At 43.0% G+C, this 23,916-nt stretch overlaps 1 protein-coding gene across 3 annotated transcripts; it reads right to left on the bottom strand.

The window, feature by feature from the left end:
* Positions 1 to 262: 262 nt before the first annotated feature.
* sh3gl3a (SH3-domain GRB2-like 3a) lies at positions 263 to 23,632 on the bottom strand. Of its 3 annotated transcripts, none has more exons than XM_013137456.4 (11): positions 23,376 to 23,632; positions 8,724 to 8,792; positions 7,975 to 8,047; positions 7,516 to 7,659; positions 5,444 to 5,577; positions 5,038 to 5,196; positions 4,615 to 4,718; positions 4,217 to 4,341; positions 4,052 to 4,090; positions 3,528 to 3,587; positions 263 to 3,106 (listed from the first exon to the last, which is right to left on the bottom strand). In XM_013137456.4, exons 1-11 carry the CDS (start codon positions 23,613 to 23,615, stop codon positions 2,904 to 2,906), a joined length of 1,350 nt encoding a protein of 449 aa, XP_012992910.1. In that variant the 5' UTR covers positions 23,616 to 23,632; the 3' UTR covers positions 263 to 2,903. The 3 variants fall into 3 exon arrangements, with proteins under 3 accessions (XP_012992910.1, XP_012992906.1, XP_019911488.1); XM_013137452.4 differs by having other exon boundaries at positions 3,528 to 3,590; positions 23,376 to 23,628; XM_020055929.3 differs by lacking the exons at positions 3,528 to 3,587; positions 4,052 to 4,090 and having other exon boundaries at positions 23,376 to 23,631.
* Positions 23,633 to 23,916: the final 284 nt, after the last annotated feature.

Here is a 23,916-nt window from a genome sequence, read left to right as displayed (position 1 = left end):
TAAAAGGACCAAAGTGGTGATTGAAACTGGTTCCAACAATGTTGTACTAGGGTAAGTTTCAAGTACAATTAAATTGTCCTGTGGAAAATGTAATTTGTAAAGGTGGAAAATGTAATTTTGTTGCATGTCTTTGAATCCCTTATTAGGAGGACATATTCACTTATATTTCAAAAGAAAATATACAGACAAAACTGTTTTGTGTGATGGCAACATGTTAAGTTTAAAAATGATCAATATCAGAGGCAAAAATGTCAAAGATGACTCAGTATTTGCTTTTCATTTATTTACGTAATATATGTATTAATATATTCATTTACAACATCTATAAAACACCTTTTTGAATAAATTATGCTAGAAAAGAAATAAAAAATGGAAAGAAAAGGTTATGTACAGACAGTTTTCATTGACTAACTTTGTGCCGAAGTGAATACTAAACATGTTGGTTTCAGAGCTGGTATAGAAGAGCAGAGCATTAACAGGGGAAATGGACACATCCAGTCGTCCTGTAAGCAAAGTGTTTGTCCCCTCAGTCACAACACAGTGGTCCCAAAAGCCACCCCATTCCCTATACTTCCTGAATAGGGTGTGGTTTGAGATGTGGACAAGCACGCACGCACACATTCACTTTTACAGTCTTTCAAAGTGGGTTTTTGCACATTCATTATCAATACCAAAACTGTATATTATCTTCAGACTAGTTTGGACATGGCTCTTTCCATGTTTAGTTAGTGTAGTTGGATAGAAATGTATTTATTTTTTTAATATTAGAGAATATACGTTTATTTTGGTAGTAATTCCAAATCTGGACTTTTGGGCAGACAGAATATCTGCTTAGTACAGTCACTTTTGAAATAAGATTTTTTTTTTTATTAAAAAGACAAATAACATTTATATATTTACAAATACTGTATATATATTTTATATTTCCTTGCAAGATCTCATTGTTTTGTAATTGTTCTAGAATTCTCCATTCCAGAGCAATGTCTCTGGATATATTTTAATCTCAGCAGAAAATGATAAACAATCAGGCTACAGAGACATCTTAGGTCACGTCTGAGCAACGCAACATTTCAGACCAGAGACATGATACTAGGGAGGCATATCTGAATAAAGTGCCACTTTGTTTCAAATTAGGCTCACCTGTGTGGCTCTACATACACTTGTTTGTTTTAGGGGTTCTGGGGGCTTGCAAGTGTGCAAAGCTGAAGGAAAAGAGAAGAGACTGACTGGTGTGGGTCAAATAGTTTTTGATGCTTTGTGTCTCAGCTATCAGTGAGGGACAGTGTGGCATTCATTTGTCAAATGTGTCCACATTTCAAAATGTTTCATTTATTTTATAACGTCTAATAAAACATATCTAAAAACAATGTAATATCTTTGAGACTTAATTTTAATCTAAAACCTTCACCTCATTTTCAGTTTAATTGTGGTCCATAACAATGTAAGTATTCAGAATAGAGATTACAGAAAGTACTGATATGATATCGATATTTCTTCTCATTGTGAAGGACAGAAAGTGCGAGGCTCGAGGAGACAACAGAGACATGTACAGCATGTGCATGTCCGTAGGTGTGCATTCGATTCTAAAGCTTCAGTGCAATACAGACAACATTTAAAAAGCACTTAAACAGTCCAAACGTGTCATGACATTCACACCTGTCTGGCACAGGATGCTAGGACTGTCTTTACCGGGAGTCAATACGTCTCTGTAAGACCAGACTGTGTAAACAGAGAGAGACAGTTACAGGTGCAAGTTTAGTTCCTCACAGTTTAAAAAGGCATGTTGTGGGTAACACTTAAGAGCACGACAGGCAGGCAGGCAGACAGGCAGGCAAGGTACTTAGAGACAGACAACTGGATGAACTCTGGACACCTGTTACACAGCCCACAGCCTATAACTGGTCCCAGATGTTTCCTAGGTCAAGTCACATAGTTAGGAATAACTCTTGGTCCTAAAGATAACAGCAGAGAACAGGAACAAAAAAAGACCACTCCTAACATCAACACTTGAAGAGTTACACAGGCAAACCCCCACCGAACGGTTATACAACACATACGTATTTAGGGTTTTTTCCAGGAACGTTTTTGTTTTTCTCTTGGTCGAAGATCATAGGAAACACATCTTCTAAGAAACCTGTCATGAAATGTAATCAATTTACAACCACGGAATGTTCGAATTTTCAGATAAATATTTTAGTATATTTTTTGGGCCGCCACCTATCGGCTGTCAGTGCTCCAAATGGAACGGTCTTTAGGTGCCGCCGAAATGTTCACATTTTACACACCATTAAAAGAACAACGTAAAAATAAATATAGCAAAAGACAAAGAAAACAGGCAGAGTAAGACACTTACTGAATGTCAATGGCAAAATGCAAGGCATTGTGGACTGAGGAGGGTGTTAATGAAGTGAGCTGGAAAGTGCATTCAACAGAGTGTGTGGTGGACGTCAAGGTTCCAGATGTAGCCTGTGCTAAGAGCTGTTGTGGAATACCAAATCAACCCTCATGCCCTAACCCACACGCCCCCCAACTGATCCAACCATTCCACATCTACATGGGTGGAGGGTGTTCAGGAGTGTCGGAGGCTGACCGTGTGACGGATGACAGGAGTCTGAAGCTGGGGATCGGAGTTTCATGAGAAGGACACCGAGGCCCGGTCCCAAAACAACCCGCAAAGCTCTGTACTTCTGGACATCTGAGGGGATCGGACACACGCAATCAATACGGAAATAACCCCACCTTGCCCTCTAATAAGCTAGGTGGAAGAAACTATTGCACAGGCTAATAAAATCCTCTCAGATCTCCACAAGAGCATGGCAGGCTTATTTAAGCATGGCCCATTGAATCCAGTGTCACTGCAGATTCTTCCCCTCCTATTGGGACCAACTGGGTTCCGCCCCGTCTCAATGGGGCAGGGGCACCATGACCTCCACATAGTTGATGGGGAAGAAGCCGGAGTCTCCGTTGATCATGCCTTCATACCAGTTTTCATCTATCTGGTTGGTGAGGATGATGATGTCACCCTCTTTGAAGCCCAGCTCGCCCTCGTTCTCTGGCTCAAAGTCATACAGGGACCGGGCACAGGGCTGGTCCAGCAGCTCTAACTCTGTCGGGAGGAGAGGGAAAACAGAGAACAGGTCACCCGCGGTCAAGCCCTCTGACCAGTATATGAAAGGTTGCCAGATCATCAGATCCTTGAGGCGACAAAGTGACGAATCTGTCGTTCTGTTCTTCTGTATGACAGCTGACCCTGGTTACTGTGCCTCAGGAGAGAGTGGGAAATACAGGGAAGAAAAACACTGACATTTCTGAAATTCACACACGTGAATTAGGGCAAACAAAAACACCCACCTAATGACTGAATGTATTTGCCTTAATAGTAATGGACTGGATATGGGGTTGAAAACACATCCAGTACAATCTGTCCAACAGGGAGGGTGCTGATGAACATGTGGAGCTGAGGATGCTTTCAGAAAACATGGTTGATACTGGAACAAGGAATGTGTGTGTGTGAATGTAGGACTCACGGTGGCCGTTGCGAGTGGGACTCTCTGGCCAGGACAGGGGGATGTCGGTGAAAGAAGGAGCTACTGGTTGAGAAATGGATGATCAGACAAGTGCAAACAAATATGCTCAGGATAGCAACATTTCTATAACATTCTCATGGGTTTTTTCAATTGGAAAAGATGCCCCGATTTCATACTTAATCCATCCTTATGCGAATTTTGTAAGCCCTTAAATGCTTGGGGTGGAATTTTTGTAAAAAGCAAACTTTTGGGGAAAGAAACGACTCCATGATCTGTCCCTCGGTAGAATGGAACACAAATCACTCTTAGCTTGATTAGTTCTTTGCCATGGAGGTTTTACTACCAGCTTTCCACAAGCAGGCCGCCTTTTAGAAGCCATATTGCTGTATTTAGTTATTTGGCTCAGAACTGTCAAAAGTTGACAAGAATTTTTACTTCACAGATTCTCAGGAGGCAGTATTATCCACGCTTAGGATTAATATTTCCAATATTTCTGTTTGTGTAATATGTACAATTATACCTACGTTTCTCATTTCCATTTACTGTATGGTTGATCTGGATGTCTGCAAAGAAACAATTAAACATGACATGACTTTAACAGTGGATGGTGGTTGAGAAATGATAACATGAAACACAAAAAAAACACTTGATCAAAAACAAACATTTACACAAACACACACACACAGTACCTGATGATTTTATTGAAGAGCTGTATGACATTGTGTTGTGTTGAGAGTTGTCTATGGCCTCAATGCTGCTCATAATGGACTTTGGTTTCAACTCTTTCTTCGGCCGACTGCTGGCTGAGGAGATCCTGTGAACAGTCATCAGGTTCTTCACTTTGGCCCCAAAGCGTCTACAATACTGCCTGACATTCTACTGTCTAAAGTGGCCATTGTCCTTCAACATCGGAATTCCCAAATATCTAAGTCATGAAGTGAATTTCAAATGTGGACCCGAAACACTGAACTAAAAACTGAAAAGGGCAAACAGATGCTCACTTGGGAATGGCGTTAATGTGTCCAGTTTGCATCTAGGAAGGCTGTTTTGGCTCTGTTGGGTATGATGGCTGTAGTCAGTTAGTTACCTGTTCTGTAGTTTATTGTTGAGGTCTTCTAGGATCTCCAAGGACTGGCGGTGGTAGTCTAAAGCCGCTTCAACCAACGCTGACAGCTGACTTACCTGTTCCACCTACGATGCAAACACAGAGCAGCAATTACTCACATCTAAATAGTAATATCATATTCACATATTTTTATATCTGGTAAACAGTTGAGCCGACTGATTTGTATTTCTTGGTAAGACTGGCATAGAAATTGTACTGCAAAGTCCTGTACTTCAACACAAAAACATTTGCAATTATGGAACATATAAATACATTTGGTTGGTAGATTGAATAACTGATTGCTCCTGCTATCCGGAATGTTCAGGGAACGTGAGAGAGTTCCCTCCCTTCAGAGAGAGAGGGAAATCTCCTATCAGGTAGCGTGTCTCTTGACTATTCACTTACGTCATTCTCCAGGAAGTTGAACATGCTCCTCTCAGCCAGCTCTTTGCTCTCCTCAAACTTCTCCACTGCCTGACGGATCTCTTCATCAGGCACCTTCCCCTGGCGTTTCCTTTTATAGTCAAAGTCCAGCCTTCTCCCCTCCAGCTTCTTTAGATGATGCTGCACACAAAACAGTGAGGAAAAACAGTGATTCCATAACATCGGTTAATATTATTGAGATTGTATGTGATTACGTACATGTTGTTCCAAGGGACACCACCTCAACACCCTTTTCCCTCTAAAGTATGGTGCCCCCCCCATGGGTCCTGGTCAAAGTAGTGCCATATTAAGGGAATAGGGTGCTGGCGCGGTAGCCCTGGGAACAACAAAATGTCCGGAACAAGTTGTGATCAAATGTACCACCGACCGTGATCTCCTTCAGGTCTTTGTCCTGTAAGTGCTGGAGTGGGTCGATGAAGTTTTGTTTGACACTGATGTCCAGAGAGTCCTTCACTTCGGCCATCTGCTTCATGGCCTCGCCGATGTCCACCAACGCGCCGCCTGTGGATGAAAAACACCTGGATAATATTCAAAATGTTTGGGAGTCCTGGAGACCTACCTGTACTTAAACAAATGAGCTGCCATATGTTTGGCTACAGTACCAACCAGTCTGTGAAAGAAGCTATCAGTTGGGGACTCTAACACCTGAACAACCCCAATTTTTGTGTACTTCTTCAGTACCCCTGGAACTACTAGAGTACAAGACAAGCTCTCCCAGTTATATGTGTCCAGCTGCATCTGTCAGTGGATCACTGACTTCATGATCATCTGGACACAAGAGGTACAGATGGGTGAGCTTGTTTCAGACTCTTTGTCCTCCAGCACTGAAGTACCACAACTATGCAAAATCTCACTTTATCCCTACTCAATCTAAAGCAAAAAAAAAAAACTAATCTGTAACAATGCTTCTTTCAAACAACTCCAGTTCATATAAAGACATAATACAAAAAACACAAACAAAACCAAGTTGGCTGACTTCAGGAAATGACTCCCAACTCCCTTCAGATTTTGGACTCAGCTGTTGGTTTTGCCGAATCATTGGAACGCCAAGGGACCATAATCTCCCACAATCACAGGTAGGAGAAAAACATCACAGGGATTACTATAAAGAAACACCAGCGGCTATATGTACCTCTTGCATCAACCAGATTACAATCTAGCACTCAACCCTAATTTGGCTTTATAAATGTATCATAGAGTTCAACCTCACCTCCTCCAACACTGCCTGCTTCCAGTTTGTGTCTCAATACAGGTCAATCAGGAGCAAAACAGCTCGAACAGCTTTTACTCCTGTGTTGTGGGCGGCCACCAGTCACCCTGAGACTAATAAGACTCACCACATCAAACCACCTTTAAACTGTCAACTAAATAGGTAAACTCTACTGCACTGAAAACCAGATACACAATACTTACCAAACTGTAAAATCCATTATTCTCCATGATTTTAAATGCACATTACCCATACTATATAAAGCTGTATATCCGTCCCTGTATGTTGTCTACCTGTAGCTGCACTATTACACCAAGTAGAAGTCTCAGAATGTGTAAACCCATAGTGATTAATGTCCTTTCTGACTGATGACAGCAGTCTATGAACACTATGGGGAAATTGCCCAAAAGGTCATTTGTTGTCTTTCTACAGTTTCTGATTGAGAATTGGCTGTAGTCTTTGGCAAAAAAATATTTTGTAGGCTATAATTAGGGTTGTTGTGTGTCTGGGGAACTGACCCTGAACACTGTTATCAAACCTTGTGTTCAGTGTTCAGTATGTTTCTTTGCCACCAGGTGTCAGAGTTGAGGGGGGACAAAGTTCAACAAAGCCAAAGTTAATACTGGCAGAAACAACACACTCACCAGTTGTCAGCACTCTGTGTGTGTGTCTTAGTGTGTGTGTCTTTGTGTATGTGTGTGTGTGTATGAATGTGTTAGTGTGTGTATGTCAGTGTGTTTTTGTGTGTGTGTGTGTGTGCGCGTGCGCTGATGCCCTCAGGTCAGGATGAAAAGCCTTTCAAAGGTTTCCTCATGTCCTATTCACAGCCTTCACAGAGCACAGCTGGTGTGTGTCTTTGTATGTGTGAAGGTGTGTGTGTTTCCGTGTGTGTACGTGCGAGGTAGACCGCCGTGGAAACTCTTCTGTGGCCAGCTGCACTGAAGGCCAACACTCAACTGACAACCAGACGGATCAGTTTCTGGAGCAAATGAAAACCCTTTCGAAGAAGTTCAGGATCAATTTTTCCTGAGGACCTGGCCTCCTGACAGACAGTCTGGAAGGCCCAAAACAACGTAGCCTTCTTACGACCTATCAGCATCAGTAGTTGTAAGCCCAGGTTCGATCTCCACAGCCACCGAAACAGCCTTATGAAAAACACAGAAGAATGTGCATGTGTACTGTCCAGGCGTGTACGAGTGAATATGCGTGCATGTGTGTGGGACTCATACCGAAGGAGGACTCCTCTCCCAGCTCACGGCCATAGCGCATCATACAGTCCCCCAGTAGGCCCTCAGTCTGTGGGTAGCCTGTGGTTTTTACCTGTCCTCTGATCTTTGACACAGTGTTCAACATCCCCAGCTTGGCCCTGGACGCTACAGCAAAACATGGACAGATCACATTTATGGGGAATGGTGTGTTTGGTTGGGTTGGTCGCCAGCAGCCTTACTGCATATTGTCTGTCCACTCATCCATCCATTCATCCACCCATCCATCCATCCATCCACTCATCCACCTATCCATCCATCCACCCACCCATCCATCCTTCCATATCACTCTATCCATCCATCCCTCCATCTATACATCCATCCATCCTAATCATTCAGCTACAAAGCAGTGTTACAGTAGATTTCTGTATTATTGTACTAACTTCAGAAATTAGTCAATATTCTTTAAATATTGATGCTTACCTGGGTTTGGTTGTAAGTATTCTGTTGTTTTGGCCAAGAGGTCAAACACTGATTTGTTGGTCACCTCGATTTTCTAAGAACAAAATAACCATGTTAGCTCAATATGGTCTTTTATTGGTTGCCATAAGTTCTTTAACCATTTTCCTTGGGACCATTCCAGCATAGTGCAGGTTTAGTAGTGGGTCTGCAAGAAAAGCTGAATTTGTTTGGTACTGGTCTGGAAGAAAAGCGTGAACACACACTGCATGAACCGGATTCAACCACTTTTACGTGGAGGGACGGTTTCACAGACCCAGGTTTAGCCTAATCCTTAGTCTTAGTCTTTGTTCACCAAACCATTACATAATGTTCAGTCGATGTTGTAGATCTTTTCCCAGCAAAAAACCTACAGGGACATTGTCAATATATACCTACGGGAAAGTCTACAGGGGCCTTGTCGATCTGTACTTAGTGGAAAGTCTACAGGGACATTGTAGATCTGTACCAACAGTTGGGAAAGTCTACAGGGACATTGTAGATCTGTACCAACAGTTGGGAAAGTCTACAGGGACATTGTAGATCTGTACCAACAGTTGGGAAAGTCTACAGGGACATTGTAGATCTGTACCAACAGTTGGGAAAGTCTACAGGGACATTGTAGATCTGTACCAACAGTTGGGAAAGTCTACAGGGGCCTTGTAGGTCTGTACCAAATGTTGGGCAAAGTCTACAGGGAGATCTCAGGTTGCTAATAGCACTGTCATCCTTACCCTTTCCATCTCCATGAAGTCTTCATCTAGCTTTGTCCCTTCGACACCACTTATCTTCTCACTCAGCAGCTACAGCGGACAAGGTAGAGTTAAAAGGGATGGAGGGAGAGAAGAGGTGGAGGGGGGGGGGGAGATGGGAAAGAGGGTGAGGTATGAGGAGACGAGAGAGGGGGGATAAGTATTATCACGTTTCTTGTTGTTGACATGGTCTCACTGAAAATGCCAGACATGTTTACCTCATCATGCCAGTGCTGCTCATTAGATTGAAATGTGTGAGAGGGAAATCAAATCCGGTGCAGTGTGGGAGTAATGGCCGTGTGCATGCCTGTGTTTGCGTGTGTGATGTCGACGCTGGTAAAAATTCATGGTTTTGACCGTCACAGTACTGTAGCACTTTGATGATGCTCCGACCAGGAGCAATATAGCTATAATAACTACCATGTTATTAGGTTTCTCTTTTCCTCCATCTTCCTTTTCCCCCAGTTCTTTCATATTTTACTGATCACCTCCCTTTTAGTGCGCGGTATCACTACCTCCTTTCCCCCACCCGCTTTCGTGTTAACACTGTGATGGAGTGTGCCCTTCAGAGAGGTGACATCGGCAGAGGCAATCACACTCTCACACGTATATGTGGGATAACCACGCCAGCTTCACTCTCATAGGGGTACAGCAAATCAAGAAGCGAGTGGAAGTTACAAACAGCCAGTCCAATAGGAACTGAAAGTAAGCTTCGATTGAAAACTACAGCGAGCTTTGATTGGTCAACTGCGATTGTCGCAGAGTATGCAACAAAAGTACCAACCTGTTCACGCTCCCTGGCCATGCTTGTCTCTGCCAGTTCTATAAACTCAATTTCTGAATAGTTTTACAATAGTGAAATATAAAGATTTGGTTCAAGCGAAAGAGAGATTCACCCTGGAGGACTTTAAGTCAAAGTGCCGTGACCCTGTTAGAATCGATGCCAACTGTCTATGTGTACCAGGGTCAGTGGCTAAAACTACTGAACCAGTAGATGTGAAGAACTTCTGAGTAAATGTACACTGCAGAGGAAATTACCTTCACTCCTTACAACACAACGGGAAGGAAATTACAACATCTCTTCTCTCTAGGAGCACTTCTCAGGCATCCTTGGACAAAGAACTAGGACTAGGAATTAGGTCTACTGCCAACCTTGGGTTCAATAAGAATCTTAAAAATGTTTTGCCCCGGTTTTGCTTAAATCTGCCATAAAAGCCATATAGAGTTTGCACTTTCTGGACTAATCAATGAGTTACATTGCCCCAGTAACGTTTTATATAGTGCTGCTAAATTATTTGAAATGTTGAATTTACTAGGCTGGATGTTTTTGCTACAAACAGACATTTCACCTGAACACTGTGTCTGACAATAAACGTCACAAAATTAGCAAAGGCAGAAAGCAGCATACCACACTGTCACCTGGAGGCTAAAGATAGTGGCGCTAATGAGTCCTGGAAGACATATGAACAATGTCATATTACTGGCTAGGAAGAGACATAGTAGACAAGACAGAAAAACAAACAGACAAGAGAAACAAAAGAACTGAGAGACAGACGGGGTCTTCCTTCCGTCCAAGGTTGTTGCAGTAAATAAGAACGTGTTCTTAGCATACTCCATAAGAAAACCAGGGCCATACACTAGAACAACGTTTTGATTAGATGAATTGGTTGGATTTACGCATGGTTGGAACAAAAGCTTCCACATCTCTAACTTGTTCATGCCCAGTGTTGGTAAACTGACACTCAGAGTGTGTGCTCTACGAACATTTTATAATCTCCCAGGTGGAATTCATTAGACTCCATTCTGTACTTCAGTGACCGTGTGCCCAAAATGGCACCCGATTCTCTACATTGTGCACTATTGTATTGTATAGCATCTAACAGTAACCCATGGCCCCCAGATAGATGGAGAGCACTAAATAAGGACAGGGTGCCATTTGGAACACAAGCCAAGTGCCTCCACCAGTGTGTGTCCTTTTCTTAGAATCAGGAGTGGGCAGTTGTGACTCAGCATAGGGAGTGCTATGTGGCTGTGGCCTTAACACAGAGTCCTCGAGGAAAAGCTATGTGTTCTACAAGTCAGAGGGTCATCGGGTGAATTGACCAGGGACCAGAGTCCTGTTCCCGAAAGTGAACACGCGTGAGCAAGCTGTGGCTGAGTCATCTCAATGACGTCATGGACGAAACCCCAGGATAAATCCATGGGAGAAAGGCTACTCACAAACTAACAGTTTCATCGGATCATGAAATACACGTTCCAAAGTGCATTTCACCTTGCCTAATTTTGGTCTACTTGGTGCGTGGACAAGATCCCTTCATTTCAGCCCACTGCCCTTTTTGGCTTGACAATGTAAAATGAAGGCTTGTTTACATGACACTACATTTTCTGAGACGTATTGACTTAGACAGTCTTACGTATTGTATTGTAAGACTCTTGACGCTAGATTATTTTGGGTCTTGAGTCTTCTAATTATATCTTCCGAGGTAGTGTGCGCCATATTGCCTATAGACTGATCTTGTTTTGCCCAATCATTCCCATTGTGTTTGAATTAACAACTGCATGTTTGAGACATGCCACGCAGGATTGCGGCCATCCATCGCAGGGAAATTGAGTGATAGGCATGCGACGCAATTGTCTTCACACCTGCAAAACTCCAGGGGGGCTTCTGTTGTGCACGCTACCTAGGAAGGTGGTGTCTCAAGATATCGATACCTGCAAGTTTACAAAACAAATATCTAGCATCTTGAGTCATGACCAACATGTATCTGAAAATGTAGCGTAACCTAACCCATGAGTTACCATTACACTTCCTTTTAACCAAGACATATTACATTATATATTTGCCCTAATATTTAATAAATGATTTACTTCAAGTTAACAATTAGCAAAACTTCAAATGATTTTATAGAACTACTCTATCAATAGGGGTAAAAAAAAAAGTGCTTGGACACTGATGAGCACAGCAATGAACATCAATGTTGGCAGGAAAAATAGGTAATTACAGGATAACTTTCTCTTCATAATATACTTCTGTCAGCTATAGCATATTTTCCAGTTTTGAGAAAGTTATAATTTATCATTAGTAATGGACTTACACTCCACATGGACAAACAGGGCCTAACAGACAAACAGGCCACAAATAAAAAGCCTCATTGTTTCAGGTTTGGCTTTTTTGACAGGGGTGTGGTAATGCCTCTGTTCCACTGATTAGATAGCAGCTGGACCCCTGCAGTGTCTGATAATAAGTGAGCTTTATTACCATGACAGTTAGTTGACCAGATGGCGACCCCTGATCTTGCAATCAGCCAATCGAGTATGTGTAAATACTTTCATTTTCTTCCTTTCCCATTGGGTCAGGCTGATTATACCGCCAGAAGCAAAAAAAGTTCTACCTTAACACTAACCCTAGCCCAGTGATAATCAACACCCTACTCCTCTGTCATGGTGTTTCTCTCTCCGAACCTATAGCCATTTACTGATATAATACAGAACACTCACATTTACTAATTATTACTGCCTATTAATTACATTTTCTCCGGATGATTCGATTTGAGATGGAAGATATTCATCATCAAACAAATAGACCTCATATCAAGACATTCTGAATACAGTTCATTTTCCACGCATTTGAGGCATTTGCCGTCACAAACCATTGTGATGACACCTCCAGTAATAGTGCTGGAGGAAATATTCACACACAGCTACCACCGCCCATTAAACGCGTGCACCCAATCAGGCAGCAGACCGTTGCAACAATGTGCTGTAACAGAGAGAGGGGGCGGAACCAGACGTCAGGGAGGGGGAGGGACCAGACCGGAAACAGAAGTGATTCTGTGTACTTAGCAGAGACACCACAGTGGCATCCCAAATGGGACCCTATTCTCTAAATAGTGCACTACCTTCGACACAAACCCACTGTGTCGATAGGCTGCCATTTGGGACACACACAACTGAGTTCTACAGTCAGCAAACCCCAATAGCTCAACCGTGCTGCTGACACCGTGCGGATTACTGGGTCAAGAACTTGGGTGTACTAATTAACATGTTCATTCTCCGTCAGTCAAACACCTCTAAATTAAGGCCAGAAAAGGATCTCTGAACCATTTCACATTTAGAAAATCGTCAATCGAAATAAATGCTCTCTCGCCGTTGAACATTATTATGTAGATGGACTAAAACATCCAAACACTAAACTGACAGCTGTCTTTGAAGCACCTCCCACAATGCTTCTCTTTTCAGTTTCGTTTTGGGGCTCTGTGAACCCAGACGGTTGTACAGAGGAGAGCCAGCTGGTGGATGAGATTGGTTCATTCGGCGTTCCTGTTACTCCACAGTTTCCTGTTCATTTCCTGTTTAAATACAGGGGCAACACAATAACGATGCCATCCAGGGGAGCTCTCATAGCAGCATCCATCCCCCCTGCCCATCTACTAGACATTTGGCCCCAGTAGGGCAGCTCTGTCCCGTGGCCTGGCTCCCCTTCTCTTCACCAGTCCTCCACAACCAGCCGACGGCCACTCAACACACAACATCTAGGTCACCGGGTAAAATTAGCAATCTCAGACGGGGGAAATAAGCCCAATATGGTTGCCAAACATTTCTAGGTCAACGGGGGGGGTGGGGGGGGGGGGGGGCTGTGGAGAGGTGTTAATGAAATAGACTGTGGTGAAATGATTAAGAGAGCAGCTATGTTCTCCTCATGGGGCGTGACCATGACAGGCTCCAGCCGACCACAGCTGCTCCTAATTCAGTACTGAGACACCTCGCAAGATTACAGGGCAAAAACCTGCCCAGCTCTTAATCCAGAGTGATGTGAACTAATCTTCACAGTGGAGGTAGCAATTAACTGAATTTAACACTGGGGGCAGGAGCCTCAAACTTCCAAATCTAATCAAGCTAGAGTCACTTTGGAGACCTCGGAAATGAGGTGAGTTAAACACTGTTGGCCTCTACGCTGAACATTCGGGAACATATTGGACTGTGTGAAGTTAAAGCGATGACATAGTTCTTTAAATGTTTCAGCTCTGGGACAGGCAACTCTGATGAGTTCATAATGAGAAGTCACGATGGCTCACCTGGATCCAAAGTGTAATTTGAAAAGTGAAGTCAGTTAGACACAGCTCGGCTCTACTCAGAACATCTGCTAACGTTCAGAACACATATTACAGGGAAGCAATTTTGAAATAAGTGTGCTGGTCTCAGCTGTGACTTTTATATCAGAATGATTAAGACGGTATGGACCCAGACCTAGATCAACAGCCCTAGTCCGACAGGATACACGAATATGGGCTTAAGTGACTGATATCGCTGGCCTGTGGAGCCTGGTAACAGTGTGGGACTGCTTTGGAACTTAGGTCTGTGGTTTTACTGAATAACATGATGCCGATGCAGCTCCTGCCATAGGATTCCCTTCAAGTTTCATTCTTCGGTTCCTTGAACCTTGACGGCTGGACAGAGGAGAGCCAGCTGGTGCAGGAGATTGGTTCTTTCAGTATTCTTGTAACTTTGCACTTTCCTGTTGATTGGAAACAATGCAGTGGCAACACTATAAAGACGATACAGAACGTCCAGAGGGGAGTTTTCACATTGAATCCTTTCCTTCCTTCAATTCCCCAGGCTGTGATAACACAGAGACACCGCACCTCTCACCATGATTTGTGTAAACAAATAATAAAGCAACAATGAAACAGTGGACAGAAAACTACACGGAGCCTGATCTCCTGCTACTGTGACAACAGCTGACGAGTTGGAATGATGCCAATAACCTGAACCAGAAGACGAAGGATTTGGATCTAACAGCGTAACAACAGTAAAGTACTGATTCCAACACAATTACACCAATCACTTTCAAGGGTGATTTTATTTCCCTTGGACGCCGATACTGACTGGAGGCAGGTGGACACAGATTAGAATATGATACTACATAAATTATCTTAGGACAACCACAAGCTATGTTCAGTATTTCCTCAGCTTTCCCCAAATCTCCCATCTCTCTGCCAGGAAAGGTTTGAGTTGGAGAGTTAGCAGGAATTTCAAAATGACTCAGCTACTACCTAGCCAGAACAAAGAAACGCCTGGACGTTGTAAACACCATAGTGACCAAAGCCGCACAGCACAACACGGGAGGGCAGAACCTATTATCGTCTCCGATTTTAAGGGCCTCTTCAAGAGGAATTTCTTTGCTTATGTAATACTGAAAGCCAGAGATAGCCAGTTGGGAGAAAAGTGGGAGAGAGATAAAGTGAGAGCTAATGTTTTTGTAGGAGAAAGAGCTAATGTTATTGTGGTAAAGAGAGCAAGAGAGGTGAGGAAAATGTTGTAGACTAGATATTCTAAAAAGCCTGTCTTTGAGAATGAGTCTTAGGCAATAGGTTAAGGGCCCAAAAATCTGGTAACTTGAAATCAGGAGGGAAAAGCATCTCTGTAAAACGTAAGAATGTTCAGAATTGTGTAAACCATAACCTGTATGTTATATAAATTATTATTTATTTACAGTAATTAGGTCTAACCCACCACCACCAACAAAAACAACCTTTTCTTTAAGAGTTGTTTAAATTATGCTTATGCTCTATTTAATGGAATTATTGAACACTACTAAACATATTAAAAGAGTCACATTCTCATGACTGTGGTTGTGATGATACTGTACCTACCAGTATTTTCTATTAGTATTGTGGCAAGGGAAAATAAGAGGCATGAATAAACATCAGTGAAACAAGTCCAAACGTACAAAACCCTGTCATCCAGAGTCAAATGCTTTCAATCCCCAAGCTACAACACACAATGTACTACCCAGTAGTTTTAAAAGGAAGACAGACTTTGGCCTGCTTTTGTTTTCATTACTGCAACAGAACATTATTAGTTTTTGCAATACAGGCATCGTCACAACCCTAGAAAAAAACATGGTTATTTTTTAACTGCATGTTTAATACTGTATAGAAAAACCCTCTCAACAAATGAAGCACTTAGTTTATCATTTGACACAGACCACACATTGTGGACCAAGTAGCTCTGATTACATGTTTGAGCTTGCAAACACTTTGGTACACAATGTTTTCAGCAATCTGGTTTCTGAGTTAAGACAGGAAAACAAATAAAAGTAGCACAATAGTACTCATGGCTTATTACAAAGCCGTATGGCTTAGACCTAAGGGGTTGGTACAGTATAGTGGGAACATTATTTCTTTTCTAACAAAAAAGGTTAAAAGTGGGGGAGTGGAAGCTACACCAAGATGTGTTCCTAGGGCAAACTTCAACCCTGAGACGTTTGGCTAAAAGACATTCCGAGTGTGCTGTGTATGTGTTGGTGTGAGGTTTACGGTTGTGTGTGTGTGTTTGTGTGAGAGATTATGGACTCTGTGTTTGATAACACAGGCTTGTTACTACGCCATGTCTCCCAATGGAACTTCAGTGGGCTGGGCCGTACAGGGCAGACATTTCTGCCGTTTCCTGACACACAAAGCAGAGGTTGTCAATACAGGCCACGCTGGGGACATCCCGCTGCCTTTCCCTGGGCCTGTTTTGATATCAAACAACTTTCCGTTGTTGTTGGGGTGTGGTCGCTCTTCCCAGACCCTTGAGACAAGGCCACCAGGAACTGACCGGAGGCCGCACAGGTTAGGGTACAAGGAAAAGCTGCGGAGCACTGTGCCTTTCAGAAGCTTTACACTCATCGTCGACGTTCAGTGTTCCAGAACACTTTAATGTATCCCAGAACACATCAATGTATCCCAGAACACATCAATGTATCCCAGAAAACTTCAATGTACCCCAGAACACTTCAATGTACCCCAGAACACTTCAATGTACACCAGAACACTTCAATGTACACCAGAACACTTCAATGTACCCCAGAACATTTCAATGTACACCAGAACACTTCAATGTACACCAGAACACGTCAATGTACAACAGAACACTTCAATGTACATTAAAAGCACAAGAAACAAAATGACCTGGGAGACACCTATAGCGGATGACTGAAAAATAAATGTAATGGTAAAATAAAAACAACAACAACAACAGTCTAATAAAAATGTCTCCCTAGCCTATTCTTACTTTTGTAAAAAAAAAAATAGTAATAAGTGCTGCTTTGTTAATTACATTTCCAGATAAGTTAATTTCTCTGGGGAAACCTTCAACACAACATGTTCTAACCAATTGCAGCCAAATCCCTACATCCATACATTGATTCTGCAGCCAGGGAAGGGATATGGCACCTTTAAAAATGTCTCAGATAGAAATGCATGCATTCATTTCAGAATCCTCTTGATTCAGGGAGGGAGATTAAACTCCCCCAAAAAGTTATTCATGTTTAAAGGATCAGTGTCCGTTTTAGATGTAGTGTTATGCATGCAGGTTTTAGTTTAGGGGTGTTTGGACTATATTATTTATCTCTAAGGTCAAACTTACCATGATTGTAATTCTGACCTTAAACAGAAATGGACTGCTTCCTGGTGGTGATAGAAACAGGGTCCTGATCATATGTAGACAGGATGAGATAATAACACTAACGTGTGCTTAAAGCTGGGCTAGATTATGTTGATAACTAGTGGAAACGGAACGTTTGAGGAACCCAGCGGTAGAAGAAAGCAGTGTGTCTCCAATAACCCTAAAGCTAATTTCAACTACATAACACAGGATATGAAACACTGCAAAACATTTCAGGGTTTCCTCAGGCACAAAGTGAAAGACAGAAAATATGGTTTAAAAACCTGCCACGGCTCCCTCCTTTTTGGGCCTGTGATTTGAGCTGTTCACTTTCTGACTGAAGCAGATTTTTTGACTTGAATCCTCCATCATTGTTCAAGTCCTGAGAAAAGAGATCCTTCATGAAGAATTAGAGACCTGTAACACTCACCTAGTCATGATGGCTAAACCAGGGGCATTATCCCGCCACGCTAAGCCCATCCTAGACCACCTAACGACTCCACGACCCAAAGACGATTGCAAGGACACAGTTTATGGCTCTGCGTTGAGCACCATCGTCTCCAGGCACAACAGACGGTTACCGTTCAGACTTTTTGTCCTTCAGCATTGGGGCTCTGTAGCAATTTCATCTTTCATATTTGTGAACTGACACAACTTTCAGGAATCCCTGTTTGCTTGTCCATAATGACAGATAGAATTCAGGGAGATTAAGCTCATTCTTGATCGGTAGTATACCTATAGAATCTTTTAACCCATAGCATAGTTTTCGTAGAGAGAGAATGGCTGCAACAGAGCTCACAATAGCCAGCAGACAAACAGCTGAAATGTTAATGAGATTAAAACATGCCAGGCAGTTTTATATTAAAGATTCATGGGGGTGTGATTACACAATGCTTTTAGCTCAACACTCCCCGAAAGTTTTTCCGGAGATCTACAGTCCTGTAGATTATCACTCCAAACCTAATATAGCACAACTGTAATAATTAGCTGGTTGATAACAGTTAAAACTAGGAGGTTAGCTGACCAGAAACAGGGTTGGAGTCAAAACCTGCTGGAGGGTAGCACTCTAGGAACAGGGTTGGGGTAAAAACCTACAGGAGGGTAGCTCTCCAGCAACAGGGTTGGGGTAAAAACCTACAGGAGGGTAACTCTCTAGCAACAGGGTTGGGGTTAAAACCTGCAGGAGGGTAGCTCTACAGGAACAAGGTTGAAGTTAAAACCTGCAGGAGGGTAGCTCTACAGGAACAAGGTTGGTGTTAAAACCTGCAGGAGGGTAGCGCTACAGGAACAAGGTTGAAGTTAAAACCTGCAGGAGGGTAGCTCTACAGGAACAAGGTTGGTGTTAAAACCTGCAGGAGGGTAGCGCTACAGGAACAAGGTTGAAGTTAAAACCTATGTAAAACTGGCTTAAATCGTTGCTTTTACAGACAGATATTTGGTATTGATGGCCTAATGCTGTTTAACCTCTGAAGTTCTACCATGCAGGCCAGCTTTAGAGTATCCATAACCACGGCTCCCTGAAGGAGGGAACCACGTCCAACACATCCAGGACATGGGGTATGTAGCCTCACAGCATGCAGAAGTTGAACAAGCATTCAGTCAAACCCAATAAGGGCTTGAGTCGACCCGGAAGCCCCTCTTCACAGGCGATAAAATCACGGCTCAGCGAGCATAGGGCCCTTTGGAGGGCAGTGAGTTCAGCTGAATGCCCCACCGTGAGCATGCTGCCCACCCTCCAGGACATGTACTACACACGGGGTCACGGGGCAACAGAGACACTCAGGAACCTTGGTCACCGGAGACATGGTCCGTTGGTGTTGCTACTAACTAGCTGAAAGGAATGAAGGTAGAGGAGCATCATTACCAGGCCCGACTGTCAAAGGGAATCCACCTCCAGGCCAGCTTCTACACACCTTGTTCATTCAACATGCACACAAGTTCTACGAACACACACAAACACACATACGCACACATGCATACTCATCTACACACATGCACAAACACAGTCCATGCTGCTGAGCCACATGTAAACACTTTACTTGTTCTTTTGGTATTATTACAACGGTTATTATTGCATTTGAAAATAGCAATATTCATGACATTATTTTCATGTCTGTATTCTCTCCCCTTTCAGTATGTTACAGCCAGACGGCAAGATCAGTCCATCCTGACATCCATCAAATAATGTACAAGACAGAAGAACCAGGCCACAGAATAGGTTTAATGATTAAATAGGCCTATTTTCACCTAGATGGCCAATGCCATTTTTCAAGGCTATTACCCATAAATCTCATCTCAGACAATGGCTTAATCTGTCACTGAAGGATCGTGTACTTGGCACTGTAAACAGAGTAATGAATGGATGCACAACCAGCGCCATGTTCCAGATGTCACCATCCTAGATGAGGTAAGGAGGTGAGGAGAGATAAGGCTACAGTATTGTGTTGGTTGTCAGTCACAGTTCCTGGCCCAAATGACACCCTATACCATTCTGTATAGGGCACTACCTTTGAGCAGAGCCCAAGCACCCTATTCTACAGAGCCCAAGCACCCTGAACTACTCAACAGAGCCCTAGGGTTGTGCCGTTTAGGACCCAGACCAGTGTGTCATAGTGTCAATGAATAGGTGTGAGTGTTTGGGCAGCCTGGCAACATCAGGACCCTGTAGACAACCCCAGCTTGCCTAGCGAGTAAGGGCAGAAAACAATTAATTACAAGTGTTGTCACTAACTGCTCCTGTCTCTCGGGGACCACTGTCAGCAGGAAAACTGTGACCTAAAAGATGTGTACCCCACACAACCACAGGGTAGACGTATCGCAGGACACACTGTCCAGGATGAGGATGTATCGCAGGACACACTGTCCAGAATGAGGATGTATCGCAGGACACACTGTCCAGAATGAGGATGTATCGCAGGACACACTGTCCAGGATGAGGACGTATCACAGGACACACTGTCCAGGATGAGGATGTATCGCAGGACACACTGTCCAGGATGAGGATGTATCGCAGGACACACTGTCCAGAATGAGGATGTATCGCAGGACACACTGTCCAGGATGAGGACGTATCACAGGACACACTGTCCAGGATGAGGACGTATCACAGGACACACTGTCCAGGATGAGGATGTATGGCAGGACACACTGTCCAGAATGAGGATGTATCGCAGGACACACTGTCCAGGATGAGGATGTATCGCAGGACACACTGTCCAGGATGAGGATGTATCGCAGGACACACTGTCCAGGATGAGGATGTATCGCAGGACACACTGTCCAGGATGAGGATGTATCGCAGGACACACTGTCCAGGATGAGGATGTATCGCAGGACACACTGTCCAGGATGAGGATGTATCGCAGGACACACTGTCCAGGATGAGGACGTATCGCAGGACACACTGTGCAGGATGAGGATGTATCGCAGGACACACTGTCCAGGATGAGGACGTATCGCAGGACACACTGTGCAGGATGAGGATGTATGACAGGATACACTGTCCAGGATGAGGATGTATCACAGGACACACTGCCCAGTACGAGGACGTATCACAGGACCCACTGTCCAGGATGAGGACGTATCACAGGACACACTGTCCAAGATGAGGACGTATCACAGGACACACTGTCCAAGATGAGGACGTATCACAGGACACACTGTCAAGGACGAAGATGTATCACAGGACACACTGCCCAGGACGAGGGTGTACTGTACCTCAGGTCACATCACCCCTTTGACTCCCAGATTGTACTACCTGGGAAGGTTATTAAATCAGTTTGAGTTGTTTTTGGACAGGCTGTTATTAAGTGTTTTACTGCAGAATCCTGCCAACGTTTAACCGGAAGCACCCTATTTGGTCCTAGGCAATTAAACCTGGTCCTGGGAATTATGATATTCCCAGAACAGGGTTTAAGAAAAATAAATTACATGCAATTTAGGTAGATTGTTTGACTCCTTTATTTATCGCCACCGGTCCCAGATAATGGTTTTGTTCAGTTACTACCCACTAACCTTTCACATAGGATGGAACGCATTTTGACGTGATCAGAAAGAGGTAGCTCAAAACACTACTGGTTGTGACTGTCATCACACAAACGCGAACCTGTTTGTTTAACTAAGGCGAATATTCCACTCTGTTGCCCGTGAAATGAATAACAGTGGAAAGCTGTGCCGATTGAACCGAATAACAGGAATGGGTTTTAATTCAGATATCAGGACAGGAACCACAGAAAAACATCCTCCGCTGAAGTAGTTAAAGCCAAAACAAAGAGGCAGGCACACTAAAATGCAGACGAAATGTTTTGATTGACACATTACCATTAACACCATTCTAACCGTTAGCCCTGTAATTGACCACTCTCTGACTGTTGTGAATGTTATTCAGAGAAAAGGGCATGTTTAGCTCTGGGAAAAAAACATATTTTAGGCTAATTAAAGTGCAAAAAATAAAACAGAAGCCGGTACATATGTTGTTGGTTTGTACCCAAACCTGGTATATCCATGAGGCCCCGTTCAGACTGCTGAACAGAGTAAAGGCCATACCCCAACACCAAGCAGTCACCACTCTGGAGTTTCCTTGTTAGAATATGAGCATCAATATATGCATTAGGTAATGTATTATAACATCAAATAAGAATGTGTAATGTGCGGATTATGCGACCAATACGAAATGTTTGTGCTTGCCTGGACCAAAACTTGGTAATGTCGGGGAGTAAAGGATTACATTTAGTTCAACCAATAATTTACCTAATAGCTACGTATTTAGTATGTACACAGTATATTTATTTTTTAATGCTCATGTAACTACTGTTATGTTGCTTATAATTTGAATCACATCACACACTAAACGGAATACGGGTGAAGTAGGCAAGAATTGCCTTTATTAAAGGAGTAGTTCACCCTTACATGTTACATTACATGTTGGTTTCCCCACCCTTTAAGCAGTCTGTCAACAAGGTAGAACAGCAATCCACACTCTCTTTATCTGCTAGAGCTATTCAATTATATTTTTTTGTATAGTTTTAGGCACAAATCTCAAATTATGGGACCCCAATATATTATCATTTTCAGTCCATAATGTTAAGATAACCTTAAAGTACCTCAAATGTATTGTGAACCTCAACAAAGTCCCTTACAGATTATTTGACTAATGCTGCATAGAAGGCATGTTAACATATCGTAATCCATTACAAAGAGTGTAGAATTGCTGGAAATTCCCTACTTAAATTCCAAATGTTAGTTACCTTCATGGCATAATGTGTAAAATATATGGTTTACCACTGGTAGTCACTGTGAAGGTGGTGCGATGTTAGTAGCTTCAAAAGCATTCATTTGTATTAGTGGGTCTTCACCAAGAGTCTTGTTATATACGAGGGTCCCTCACATTAAATCCTTTGAAAATCTTTGATGTAGGTTATCTGGTAACACGTTGACTCTCTTTGCATGAACATACACAGAACGTAGTAAGATACACACGACGAGGTTTCTTGCAAAAATGGGAATAGCTTTTGTCAGACAGACTGAGATAAAGTGTATAATATAAATAGGAAACGGGGTAACATTTCCGAAACGTAAGAAACTCACAGAAATTGAGGCTACGTGCGCAATATTGGGCGCAACCATGAAAGTAACTTTGGCTAAAGGACAGCAAAAGTAACGGCAGCAGGTGGTTGGGAGTGGGAGACAGAGCACTCGACTAAAGAGATGGACAGCTTGGGAAACGGCTATGTTGTCCATTGTTTGTGGTAGTCTTTGTTAAGCCTGCGCGCAAAGGCATCATTGTCAGAAACCCTATCAGAGAATAGCCAATTTACCAGCTGGCAAATTACGGAGAAACTCGCGCTAGAAAGCTAAAAACCGAAGTTAGTCAAAGGGACAGGCTGCTTTTGCAAGCCTACTATGGCTGCAGCTTGCCTGTATTCTTTCTTTACACACTCAAGTAGCTCTCGCGACCATCACTACAGCACATCTTACATCACATTCCTTACAACCCCGAAGGCTCGGGCCAAAAAATAGACAACACAATAAAAACTCGCAATGCAACATCGATGTAAAAGTATATTGGAACTAATATTTAATCGCCAGAAAGATTTAGCGGATTATATTTCTGTTGTTTGCATGACATATTGATCCTTGCAATTTTCAGATGGACCTAGTTACTACAGCTTACTATTGTGATATAACGGTTAGTCTTATGCTTACCTGACTTGCTTTGTGAAATTGCTTCTTCAGCCCCGCCACTGACATCCTCAAGGGTGTATCGATTGACTTTTCAGAGGAAGACCTGGTAGAATACAATCTAGATGGAGAAATCACAACAACACGATGGGGTCTATTCCGTGTTGCTTCTGGTCTACTCGTTGCTTCACTTGGCCTCCGCTGCTCTATCTCCGCCAACGTTATTGCTGCCTGCGTCGGAGGAGAGGTTTTCCTGCATCGCATGAGATGTCGCGCATTCTTAATGCTGATTGGTGGAAAGCGCTACGTTTATGTAAAATGTACTGAGCAGTGGAAGCCCACGCTTGAAAACAGCGGTCAGTGGAAAGAGAAAGCGAGTGTTTGAGTCTTTATATGTTGACATTCAGTTAATCGGTATGAATGGCCGAATAGTAAGACACTCTATATAGTTTCATGATGTATAGCTACTGTCTATCAAGGAAGGCCATGTAATTGGCAGACCTAGGGAAAAGTCTATAAACATGCCCAAACTGAAGGTGCAACAAACTACATTATCTTTCCTAGA

This window comes from Esox lucius, chromosome 2 (genome assembly GCF_011004845.1).
Source record: "Esox lucius isolate fEsoLuc1 chromosome 2, fEsoLuc1.pri, whole genome shotgun sequence".
In the NCBI taxonomy this organism is placed as follows: domain Eukaryota; kingdom Metazoa; phylum Chordata; class Actinopteri; order Esociformes; family Esocidae; genus Esox; species Esox lucius.
The sequence above is the reverse complement of the archived record's forward strand: the minus strand, read 5'-3'. Positions and strand labels throughout refer to the sequence as shown.

What these genes read in the sequence shown, in the direction of transcription:
- sh3gl3a (XM_013137452.4), bottom strand. Translation starts at nt 23,615, where the DNA reads ATGCGATGCAGGAAAACCTCTCCTCCGACGCAGGCAGCAATAACGTTG. An exon ending in ATACTTACAACCAAACCCAG is followed by an intron (nt 7,660 to 7,974) that starts GTAAGCATCAAT and finishes GTTTTGCTGTAG; the next exon opens with CGTCCAGGGCCAAGCTGGGG. An exon ending in AGTAAATGGAAATGAGAAAC is followed by an intron (nt 3,591 to 4,051) that starts GTAGGTATAATT and finishes TTTCTCAACCAG; the next exon opens with TAGCTCCTTCTTTCACCGAC.